The sequence below is a fragment of the Pundamilia nyererei genome, unplaced genomic scaffold (genome assembly GCF_000239375.1).
Source record: "Pundamilia nyererei isolate P.nyererei 1_Seehausen unplaced genomic scaffold, PunNye1.0 scaffold00002, whole genome shotgun sequence".
Classification (NCBI taxonomy): Eukaryota; Metazoa; Chordata; class Actinopteri; order Cichliformes; family Cichlidae; genus Pundamilia; species Pundamilia nyererei.
Window position 1 is genome coordinate 482817 of NW_005187403.1, and position 12211 is coordinate 495027.

A 12211-nucleotide genomic window follows, 5' to 3' on the forward strand; every position below is an offset into this window, starting at 1 on the left:
TTAGTAGTAGCATTGGCATATCACACCACAATACAGGGAAATACAGATTCCATATTCTAGTGAATTTGGTCAACTAAAACAATAACTTTTGTTAACTGGTTTTCTGCCATTATACCAGTTGAAGAAGGTAAAGTCATGGTTGCAAGTGTTCAAATGCAAGCTAGAGTGAGAAGAAAAGGTGTGGAGTTTTGGGGTGGAGATTCGTGGGCCAAAGTCAAGTTCTGTTTCAAGATTTACATGTACATGTTCTACAAGACAGAGGGTACAGCTAGCACAATTCTAGAAAATGGGCAATAAACGTTGTAAAATGAATTAAACTGTTCAAACATGACCCTGTTTTATTATACATAATGCATGTTAATGCATTAATACAATAATGCAAAACTTTTTACCTACATTCTTCCTGTGATTCCCTTCATTAAACTGTTTGAGTAACCTGAATTTTTCACACAGAAATCCTAATAATGCCATCCATAGGAAGTCTTCTATTTCCAAAGACAATAATTACACTGCGCCAGAATAATTTATAACTGCTCTGAGAAATGTTGAAATGAGGCCTCATATAAAATCTGCTTTTTCTACAATAAAGTCACATTGGGAAAACAGATGAGAAGGGGTTATAAGTGGGGAGGAAGGGATACGGAGGGGTATCCAGACACCAGATGGAGGAAGTCACATGTGGTCTTCATGTCAGACTGTGTAATGAGAGAGATGACTGGGGTCTGATCCACCGAGTGTAAACTGTGAGCCATCCTTCCCAACTCCTTGGCTCATGTCCACCTCTATCTCTACATTTCTTACTGTAAACACTTTTCAAATGTGTGACTTTAACAGTCCAAAATCAAGATTTACAGATTGTGTTAAAAATATTGACTGACTAAATCATCATTTAAAAAAAAGATTCACATCCTTGATAGGGGTGCAGGCAGGGTTCCTAAAAACAACAACAACAAAAACCCACCTTTTAAAATAGCTCTCTCCTCCTCTATTCTAAGCCTCTTGAGTTTTAGCTGCTAATATGGAACCCCCACTCTTCCATGTGGAAGTCCACAGCCTAACTTGCATCCTTGCAGTTAATTTCAATCTTAAATACAACAAAAGCAGCAGATCACCTGTAAGTAGGATTTATTTCTGAATCTAACAGGGGACGTAACAGAGACAGAGTTTGAAGAAACTGGAGTGACTTTTTCTGTGCATGATGTTACACTTCTCATAAGACAGATGCTTTCACTTTAAGCTGATTTCATATCTATAATTCACAAATCCAAAGGTTACAGAGTCATACTCTTTCTATGACTGCCAAAGTCCCTGGTTTTGGTTTAAAAGTTGCTTGGGAGTTTTTGGATTCATATTTATGGAGCTTTGGCTACCAGTTTAGATTGCCTTAACATTCTATTGTTAGTTTTGTTTTTCATGGTTTGCATTAAATTTCAGTTAATATTTTAAGTTAATTTCTTGCATATTTAGATCCAAAAGTGATTCCATAATGTTTCTTCATTTTGTTCTTTGTTAATTTATTCAGACTTTCCCAGTCTGAATAAAAGACATACTTTGTTATTTCTGGATCTGATTCCTTTACTCTGCAAGCCCCAACAATGACGTCCTGACTTTGAAATCATGCAGTGCCAAGAGTATCAAAAAACTGCCAGAAATGGAGCATTCAGTGCAGTCGGAAGTCTGAGTTCTTTTTATATATTTATTTATTTATTTATTATTAACAGGGATTCCTGGTACACTCACTGAACCCAATACTTATATAACATATTCAATATGCTACATATAAAATAAATGAACTACTACTTCAATACTTCTTTTGTCATATTAAGTGTAAGGGAAAGCATAGTGGGCCCCCTTTAAGCATGGTGCTATAAAATTCAGATTTTCTTAGTATTTATCATACCTTCTGACACATAATTATAATTTATTATTATTATAATTATAAAAATATAATTAACAGTTTTTATGAGTTTTAATTCAAATAATTTTTCTCATATCAATCATCTTTTGCAAATTCTTGTTCTCTGTTTATCCTAAACAAAAACATATATGGGGGGGTAATGGTTAAAAAAAGGTCTGGTTATGACTTGGAGAACTTGCTGATGCCACAATTTTAAATGACATACAGTGCATTGTAAGTAAAGGTCACGTCTTGGCATTTGGTCGTAAAGAATAGTGTTTAAACCAATCCAAAGACTAGAAATGTCATAAGTGGGTTTAGATTCTGAAGCTCAAATCCATACATTGACTTAACCATGGATGTGACGCATTTGAGTTTACTCCGCTTGCTTCTACAGTCTCTACACAATACAATGAGAAGAACTGCAACTATTAAAAAAAGCATTTGAAATATAAATTCAATACTTCATCGGCACCTCATCTTCATCTCTGATATCTCATCAGCACCATCATCATGACTCAGAAAGGTAATCAGTGGTGATTTAGCTTATAGCACTCAAATCTAACGATGCAAAGGAGTTCACAATAAAGGTTGAAGGAAATGCAAATAGCACACGATTTACTTTCAAAACAATGAAAGCTAAGAGAAAACAAAATAAACATTTGGTGAAAAAAACCACTTCCTTATTTAATTTGCTAATTACTTTCGGTGTGAACTGCAGAAAAAATTATTCTGTCAAACTAGCAAACAACCTTAAATGTTTTAAACAAACATGAAGTCACATTGTTAATGTAAATGTACATGAATTTAAAAAGGTCTCATAAACGCTGCTGGCAACAATATGTAGAAACCGGGTTATGCGAGGAAGAGGAGGAGGTTGGTGATATAGAAAGGAAGACCTTGTTCATCGGGGTCTTGCATTAAGAGGATTACGGAGAAGCCTGCAGAGCTGGCTAGAATCACTAGTTACAGTTACACACATCCTCCTAAACTCTACAAACACAGGTGTGCACATTAGCACATGCACAATCTTCCTCTGAGCTAAAGCCACACTTCTCTGAGGTGTAAGGGTGCCTGTAGATTTCCTGCAGATTCTGTGGGATTCCCCAGCGTGGAGGGGACACAGTGTGAAGACAGCAGTGCTGCGAGGATTAGAGGTGTGGAAAATTAGCTGAGATCTGATGACAGGTATTCAGCTGAGACAGCATAGAGCGATTAGAAAGGAGAAGAGTGGTGATCCACAGTCCCCTTTCTCCATAGTAGGATAAAAATTGCTCTGTCATCAGTGAATGAAATTGGGTGTGGCAACTTGTGGGTCAGGAGCTACATATCATGGACTATATGCAGTTATTTCTGTCCGACCATCATAAAGAAGAATACATGTTTATTAGCTAAAGTTAGCAAATAACTTGAGACGAGAGAGAGACACACATACATTTTGGAATATCGTAGAGAGTAAGTTAAATATAAAGAATTTATTATTCAAGTAGGCAAAGAAATTACTTCACACATGTCTTCTGGGTCGTTTTTTTTTTTCTTGCTTTCTGGTTTGGAGCATTTATTGACATCTGCAGCAGCCTTACAGCACATGGGTCACCTGCTTAACCGAGTGAGGTATACTGGAAACCATCTTCTGGATCCTTAAATGAGCGCTGTACCCTTACAGTAATGGACCATATCTTCAGGCCCATAGTAGCAAAGAATCAGTAAGTATCTTTCATTTGAAATTAAAATATAATTTCCATATATGTCTTGTTCTAGTTCAGTACACAGAATCAGTCGTGGGAAAAACTGCTTGACTTAACAGTTGACCAGATGTAGAGACACTGACACTCTCCACAAGAAAGGCTGTCTGCAGAGTGCTGTATTAAAGCATACCAAGGGAAGGCTCACTGGAAGGGAAAAGCATAGCAAGAAAAAGCGCACAAACAACAGGAAACAGCTTGAGAGCATCGTCAGTAAAAGTTGATTCAGTAACACGGGAGTGCTTCACAAGCAGTGGACACATACTGGTGTCAGTTGTAGCCTTCAGGAAAGGGGCTATCATACTATCATACCCCTACTATCAAGTCACTGTGATACCTAGCCTAGCCAGGATGAACCACAAGAGTCCGTTCATATGGGACTACCCTGAGAGGAGCGACAAGATTTGTGGACTGGGTCACAGTCAAAGGCAGACATACAATAACACAAGATACTGCATGGTGTGCTACCAACACAAGAAAAAGGGTAATTAAGATTTAAACGGTACCATCACAGATCACTAAGGAGTTCCACTGGGCAGCCAGACACTGCCCTAGTTTAGTTATTTTTGGACTTTAAAGGTGCTGCTATGTAAAATACAATACAAGTATTATATGGTCTAATTTAGGTTGAGATAATCTCCAAATTTCATGTTTCATACAGAAAGGAAGAGGTGAAGGAAGGAGATATAAGAAGAAAACAAAAAGGTGAGGAAAGAAGAAAATAAGAGGGAAAGGTCAGACTGGAAAAGAGGGGACTAAGAGTAAACAGAATGAAACCCAAGAAAACAGGAGAAAAAAAACACAGCAAGGAGAAAACAGGAGACACAAGAAGAAGAAAAAAAGAATGGCAAGGAGATAAGGAATGCACAGAGAGAAAGGGAGGAAGGAGTAAAATCAGGAAGAAAAGAAAGAGGAAGAATGAAGTAATGAAAACATGGGAAATGTAGTGAGTGTAAAGACAAAATAAGGTAAAAGATAATAGGGGACGAAATCATTATGAAACAAAAGATGAAATGAGAGGAAGAAATTAGGGTTGGAAATTGAAGAACAGAAGAAGAGGAAAGGAGGAGAGAAAATATCAGAGGAGAGCAGAGTGAAAGGTTGTCAAGTCAGCATTCAGAGTCAAAGAACCGTAATCATCCATAAATGATGATGTGAATCATTGATCTGAAACACAGACTGAAGCTCATCTGTCAGGAGAGTGTCAGCGACTTCAGCAGTAGCCTATAGTCACACATCAAAGTATCTATTGAACCACTGCAGCATGCATGTTTTCCTTTTACTTACTTCAGATAGAAAATAAAGCAATTTTCACTCATTTGCCTACAAAAAAGCTCTGCAGTGACATAAAGTGAGAAGAGTGGTGGAAATCGCACAATATTACCTGAGCAGAGTTTAATAGACTGTATATAAAAGATAGATAAAGCCATTATATAGTTATCCTCTGATTTCTGGGTTTTACGTTATAAGGCCTCATTTCTTTTCCTGCTGCCATGTTGGTTTTTGGAGCCAGAAGGTCTCATATTTGGAAGAGATTATAGTGTTTGTTAATATTGTGAAGTTTGGCATTTTAACATGGGAGTGATTTGCTTTTTGGAACCAGCTTCATGTAGGACTGCAGTTTTTTTGGCATTTCAAAGTCTGATCAGAGGAGGTATTTGCAGAGGGTTAATTTATTTTCCACCATTTATTAAATAAAAAAACTACTTTTGGAACACTTTATGTTGGCATAAACTGTTCAGTGAACGCTTAATGTGCTCATTTTTGAGATTTACATAAAAACTGTTCTTTAATGCCCTTCAGTGTAACCATTTAGCCTATAATTTGTTCTAATATCAGTCTTCACTCATGGCTCTCTTACAACCATAGAAGAGATTTTTTTCCTTATTGAGTTAACGTTGATAGTGATAGTAACTGTTTCGCATTTAACTTCCTGACATTTGTGAACACTGCTATGATGATTGTTATTCTGTCACTGATACCTTAAAAAAAATGCATGGCAAAAAAGTAGCTGAAAATCCCAATTTTTGCAGGCGATTTTAATGAGAGGTGTAGTTTAATTTCTAGGGAGGTGCACATCAGGTTACGTCGTAGGGTTTTCAGCTGGGTTTGCAGTTGGAGTGTAGCTATGGTGTAAATTTCCCACTATCAACTCTTTTTCCTGGAATATGGCCCTAGTAATGAGCAAATACATTTTTTGTGTCCATGAAAAAACTTTAAATTGTCAAATGGCGTCTGTTCTTTTTTCCATGACTGTATTTCCATTCTTTGAACAAATTTAGGAATTGAAGAAGGGCGCTGCAGTTCAGAACACCAGAAAGAAGAATTCTAGCTTCCCTTTTATTTTAAGTTGCAAAACAATAAAACAAAAAGTCAACAAAAAATAAAAAACATTGAGACAGTCTAAATCCCCAGAAATCTAAGATGGCATCCTCACTTTACTTTTAGTGCACAGTGCCGTATACATGCACAACGTGGCAAGTTGTCCATTCAGCGATGGATTCAGGTTCACAGCATCTCAGATATCACTGTGGCCGCAGAAACCAGAAACCACTTAATAAAATATGAGTGTTGATTGTCCAGAGAGACGCTACTGCAGTCAAATGATAGGCCCTTAAGAAGCAGGACCATCGCATGATATAAAGCTCCCATCCTTGAATTTGATTTAACAAGATGTCAAAACTGCAGCATCTACGTGTTGTACTAGGCCACTACAGCTAGTGCAAACTCACACAGGTCTGCAATATAACAAACAAATAATGCTTTGTGTGTACTTAATGTTACAGATCGATGTAGACCGAGTTGTCCTAGCCCAGGACAAGAGCCCAGTCAGTCTCTCCCAGGGATCAAGCTTCTTAAATATCTTCTGAATAAAACACAGGATGCAGTTTTGTATTTTTTTATATCACTTGAAGGGTTTTTCATACCAAACTGAGGGCCTGTGAAGACTTTCAGATTTGAGGATGATGTCACATAAAACCAAACATTTAATCAAGGATGAAAACACAAGCACAGATAAGACCAGACAATGAGGTAAACTGTCCTGTGAGGACACCTCATCTCTCATCGAAATCACCCAAATTACCAGAGTTCAAATATCCAAACAAAGAGAGAACCCACATGCACCTAGAAAACCCAGGTGGTCGCAATCAATAGCAAAGGCCAAGAAGCCAAAACATCAGCATGAAGTGTGGGAAAAAACCCAGCAGACCCATAGATGCGTCAGGGGCACCCAGAGAGAAGGGCCACAGCACAGGGAAGTGAACAGACCCGAAGCCCAAAAGGGACACCAGCCAGCAAAGACCCAGGCACCACAGCACACCCCCGATGGCACATGACGACCAGTTCCAGGAGGCACCCACCCGAGCCCCCCATTCCCAGTACCCCCACCAATCTTGGAAACAGGAGGTACCCATCCCATCCCAGAGCCATCATCTTTCATTCAATCATTCTTTCCTGAATGAGTGTATACTTTGTGAATAAACTTTTAGCACTCTCACATCAGTGTCTCGCTTGCTGTTGACTATAATGCCAGATCATGGAATGAACTGAATATGAACTAGTGATTTAAAGGCATACTGTAGAATTTCAAAAGCCTTTTCTTCTTTTGTTCATCTGAGGCAGGGGCCCTCCGTTTTTTTTTCCTTTTCTTTCTAAGGTACAAAGCATAGAAGTAGCAATTTTACACCGTCCCTCTTGTCGTCTATGTACCTTCTAGGGCAGGGGTTGGCAACCTGCGGCTCCGGAGCCGCATGTGGCTCTTTAGTCCCTATAGTGCGGCTCTGCATGGTTTGGGAAAATAAATTAGAAGTATTTAGCTGAAGTGTATTTTATTTATGTTAGCTCTTTTTTAACTTGTAGTTCTAAATTGGAAGATTATTGTAATATTGAAATATAAAAATAAAATTATATTCTATTATTTTTTCATCGCTCAAAATAAGCATCACACTCGCGGAAGCCGGTGTACCCGCCAAAACGCCGTGCATTTATCGAGACTTTCAACCGAGGCCAATTATGGATCTTTGGATCCACATTATGTCAGCAGCTCCACCGTGAACTATGTTAAAAACAAACACCGCTCACGCCTCACAGATGACAGCTTACAGTCCTGTGTAAAGATGAAAGTGACTTCGTACAGCCCCAATTTGCAGACGCTGTGCGCAGAGGTTCAGGAGCAGAAGTCCCATTGTAAACATATCACGGCAGACCCGACAATGTTTCCATGAACATGCTTTTCAGCATCTCTTTATTGACCACTTTTCACACACGGTTGCTGTACACATACAGCCGGCTGCAGCTTTTCAGCTCACAGCCCGACACATACCAACAACAACACAACAGCATAGATAGCACAGACGTTAAGGCGGCGAGGCGTGATTGCGGGTGCCCCTCAGGTGGGTCCGCCTCCCCTGCAGCGGCGCTGCAGACCACGCCCCGTCACACACATTAACCAGGTAAAGTACATATTTAGGCAGAATTTTGTAAATATCTATTTTTCATTTTTCAGCAGCATAGTGCTTTTTTCCAATTAGTTTTTAAAAGTCAGGTCAAGGCTCCAAAAGCCCAAAGGCGATATAAGGGTGGCGGCTCACAACAGTTTTTGTTTGCTACATGGATCATTTTACTTCAGCTTGGTGTCTTTCCTTTTGTTATATTTCTTTAAGAGTTCAAAATGTGTTAATTACATAAATAAAATGTGATTTTCTCTGTAGCACTTCATGGATTTCATAAGCAACACACCTTAGTTGTTTATACAAAGTATAAAGGTAAAAAAACAATATATACAGTGTTATCTTAATTTTAGATGTCAAAAAGTATTTGCGGCTCCCAGTGTTTTCTTTTGCGTGGAAACCGGGTCCAAATGGCTCTTTGGGTCTTAAAGGTTGCAGACCCCTGTTCTAGGGTAACAGTGCAAATTGATTACATTTCCCACATTTGTCTATTTCATCTTATTGTTGTTAATTTCATTGCTGTTGTTTAGCCCTGCGACAGACTGGCGACCTGTCAAGGGTGTACCCCGCCTCTCCTCCTATGACAGCTGGGATAGGCTCCAGCACCCCTTGCAACCCTGAAAAGGATTAGTGGAAGCGAATGGATGGATGGATGCTGTTGAGAATTATGCCTGTGAATTATTACTATTAAAAAAGTAAATAAAATATCTAACTTCCTTTTGTGGTGCACCAGCACACTGTTATATTTTGCACTCTGGTCCAGCCTTTGGCCAATTTCAAATTTCCGTCTATTTATTTTTTTGTCTGTACTGTAAGCCCACTCTTTGTCTTGTACGGTATGTGTTTTATTTTACATGTCTTTCTGTCTTTCAGTTATGCCCACATATATCTGTTTGGTTTTGTTGATTCATTTGATATGCCACCTACCTGCTAAGGACTGCAGCTGAAAATTAGCTCTGCTGAATCTGTTGTTTGCCAAAAGGGGAAGAATGGCATTGATGCAGTCTTATTATTTGAAAAAAATGTTGACAGGAACCAAAGGTGTACATGTCTGTTTTAGTTGATCAAATGCTTGCAGCTGCATAGGATACACAGGTGCACATCCAAGTGAGAGTAGTATTGTGCTATTGATGGCACTGAGAGTGAACCACTCAAGACCTAAAGTAAATAACGGTTTACTTTTTTATTAATTTTGTTACACAGTAGCTGTCAACAGGTTCTGGAGTACCACAGTGTGTCAAACCTGCCATACTTTGATTTTACTGTTAGTAAAAGATAGATTTGCCATTTAAAATGACCAAAGCTAAAAAAGGCATACCATTTTAGTTTCCCACAACAAAATCCCAGATTCAGACGCCAAATTAAAAAACCTATTACCTCCAGCCAGGTGACCCCTCTATGACCCTCCATCAAACCTACCCAAATTGGATGAGGCTCTGCCCTGTGCTGCTCTGTCTTGCAGTTCCTGAGCAATTTCTAGCTGGTTTTGGTGGTGCTGACGAGCCCTCTCCAAGTCCTGAACCGAACAAAAACAATGCATTTTTATCAGACTGTGATTCATTATTTCGTAGTTATTTGTTTTTCAGTTAACTACACCTTTATAGTTATATACCAACCTGCATGCATCGGGCAGCGTGCCCCAGACCAGCATATGCCCTCATCTCAATTGCTCTGTCGACCAGCTCTTGGGCCAACTCCAGCACTCTTGTATGGTACGATATGGCCTTGTCAAAGTCCCGCTGGGAGTGGTAAGCGCTCCCCAGGTTGCTGTACGCTCGTGCCTCCTCACGTCGGTTCTCCAGACTCTGCCAAACAAACCACCATTTCACCGTCACTAAGAAATTACCTTTGTGGTTATTTATTGGCATGCAATGGAATTTCCACAGAGATCACGGCATTTATATTTTCTTTTGCTATCCCAGACAGTTAAAGATGAATATATTGCTAAAATGATCCTTTAGTTTATTTAAGCTAGGTTCTCAGGAAATCATTATCCTGATATAAACTGTGTAAATCTATGTGTTGTGTGAATGTCTAAGAAAGAAGAAGAAGAAATCAAAACCAGTGTTGTATTAGTGAGTGAGTTAGGCATTCATAATTCTGGCCACTAACTTTTAGTTAATGTTAGTCAGGGGGACTAGCAGTGGATTAATCTGAATTTGGTGCTGTGATGAGTATTTGTGGCAGCTGCAGAGTGGTTATTCAACTGAGTCAAAACAAACCACTATATCTTTTAGGCATGACCTTTTGAGATAAACTCCAAAATTCACTGTGGTCAGTCAAGAGGTGCTTTTTGTGAATTAATTAAGTAGTTACAATAAAATAAATCTATTAACAGAATGTGAAGGAACAACTTATATATCCCAAACAAATGTAATGCTAAAAAGATATCAGCTAAAGCTTTAGCTGGGCTATACTTTTGTGTAATATATCCTTTTACCAGAAAATGGTGCAGATTTAGTCAAATCTTTTGTGGAAATGTGGGCAGGACTAAGAAAAAATATCAAAAGTTTACAAAATAGCAGCACAGATCTCAAAACACCAAAGGCTAAATAGAAATACTGTCGCCTTGTCATGGTTAAAATATGCAGAGCTTAAATTAAAACTGCACCTTTTAAGAGATGAAAACCAAAGAAAAACATATTGGTAATGTCATATGAATATATTACATTACCACTATACCTTTGCAATGTCCAGATGCTGCTCATGGCATTGGACAGCATTGGTGAAGTCTCCCAGCGCAGTGTACACAGCACCCATGTTGCCTAGCTGGCGAGCCTCGGAAAGCTTGCACTGACTTTGCCGTGCCAGCAGCACGCACTGTTTATGGCTGGCAAGTGCATTAGGGTAGTCACCAATAGCTGTGTACACATGACCCAGACTGCTTAGAGCACTAGATGCAGCCTGAAATCACACATGCACAACATACATACATTGATCAGTATTCAGTAAAAACAAACAACAAAAAAAAGGTACACAATAATTCACATGCTTATAATAAACAGGAACACAATCATGTAGACCAGAGGTGGCAAAATAAATGTACTTCATGAACCGTACACAGACCAATTTGATCTTAAGTAGGTTTGCCAGTAAAATAAGTGAAAAAATTCTTACATTTTTACATTCTTAAAATGTTCACACTTTCAGTTTTAATTGTCCATCCATTTACATAAAAGATAATGAGCAGCCAGAAATGTATTCAGAAAAATAAGATCAGTTTCAATTGATATCAGTTATAATTTTTGGAAAAAGAAAAAGCATTGTCTAACATGCCAAATACAGTAACTAATCACTTCCTTGTTATGTTGATAGAAACTATAATCCTGTCTGTGCAATTAGCTTTCCTTCAAAATGTAATTTGTGTTTACATTTTGTAAACACAAATTACATTCTGTTTTTATTTTCTGTTTCTGCTGCAAATCAGCTGTATAAAGGTGTCATTTCTGGGTAAGAAAGGGATAGTTCAGGGAGAATGGGAAAGGAGGCAGGATAAACAAGTGAGGAAAACAGGCATCACCTCCTCCCACCTCAAATAAAATCTTGCCAATGGAGGACACGCACATCTTGGCGGCGCCACGAGTGAAAGCTCATCCTTCACATCTTATTTAGACCCTGCTGTGACAGTCTGACCCTCTGCCACCACCACCTCAGCTTTTATCAGGTTCTAGCAACCCTATTATTACTCTGCTTTAGTTAACACATGAAACCCTTTTATAGCTCCTTGAGCTGCCTAATGATTTCTAGCACCCCTCATGCTGCTAATTACAGAGCTTCTTCAGGCATAATACCATGCAAATCAAGATGAGGGTTTCATCTTAAGCTCGCTCGTTGCTGTCTTCATGCCTGCATGTACATGAAAATAAGAACTCATGTCCACACACACACACACACACACACACACACACACACACACACACTAGTACTGCCACAAACTATTATTTTGATAGTCGACTAGTCACCGATTATTTGTGCGATTAGTCGACTAATCAGATCATGCATCTGATTAGAATTACTGGTTCGGCACTTTTGTGGTTAAAGTCCTATCTTTTAAATAGGACATTTTGTGTTAAGTTGGGGTCGGCTTCATCCTCTGTGGCCCCTCTGCTTTGGGGTGT

The 12211-nt window shown here is 38.8% G+C and overlaps 1 protein-coding gene across 3 annotated transcripts in view; it reads right to left on the bottom strand.

Moving 5' to 3' along the window:
* ttc28 (tetratricopeptide repeat domain 28) overlaps nucleotides 1–12211 on the bottom strand; it is a 148917-nt gene that overhangs the window by 36035 nt on the left and 100671 nt on the right. For all 3 annotated transcript variants that reach the window (XM_005720030.1, XM_005720029.1, XM_005720032.1), the window contains 3 exons: nucleotides 10776–10997; nucleotides 9710–9898; nucleotides 9513–9609 (listed from right to left, as the gene is read on the bottom strand). In XM_005720030.1, the coding sequence (XP_005720087.1) occupies nucleotides 9513–9609; nucleotides 9710–9898; nucleotides 10776–10997 (508 nt within the window). The remainder of the gene's footprint in view (nucleotides 1–9512; nucleotides 9610–9709; nucleotides 9899–10775; nucleotides 10998–12211) is intronic.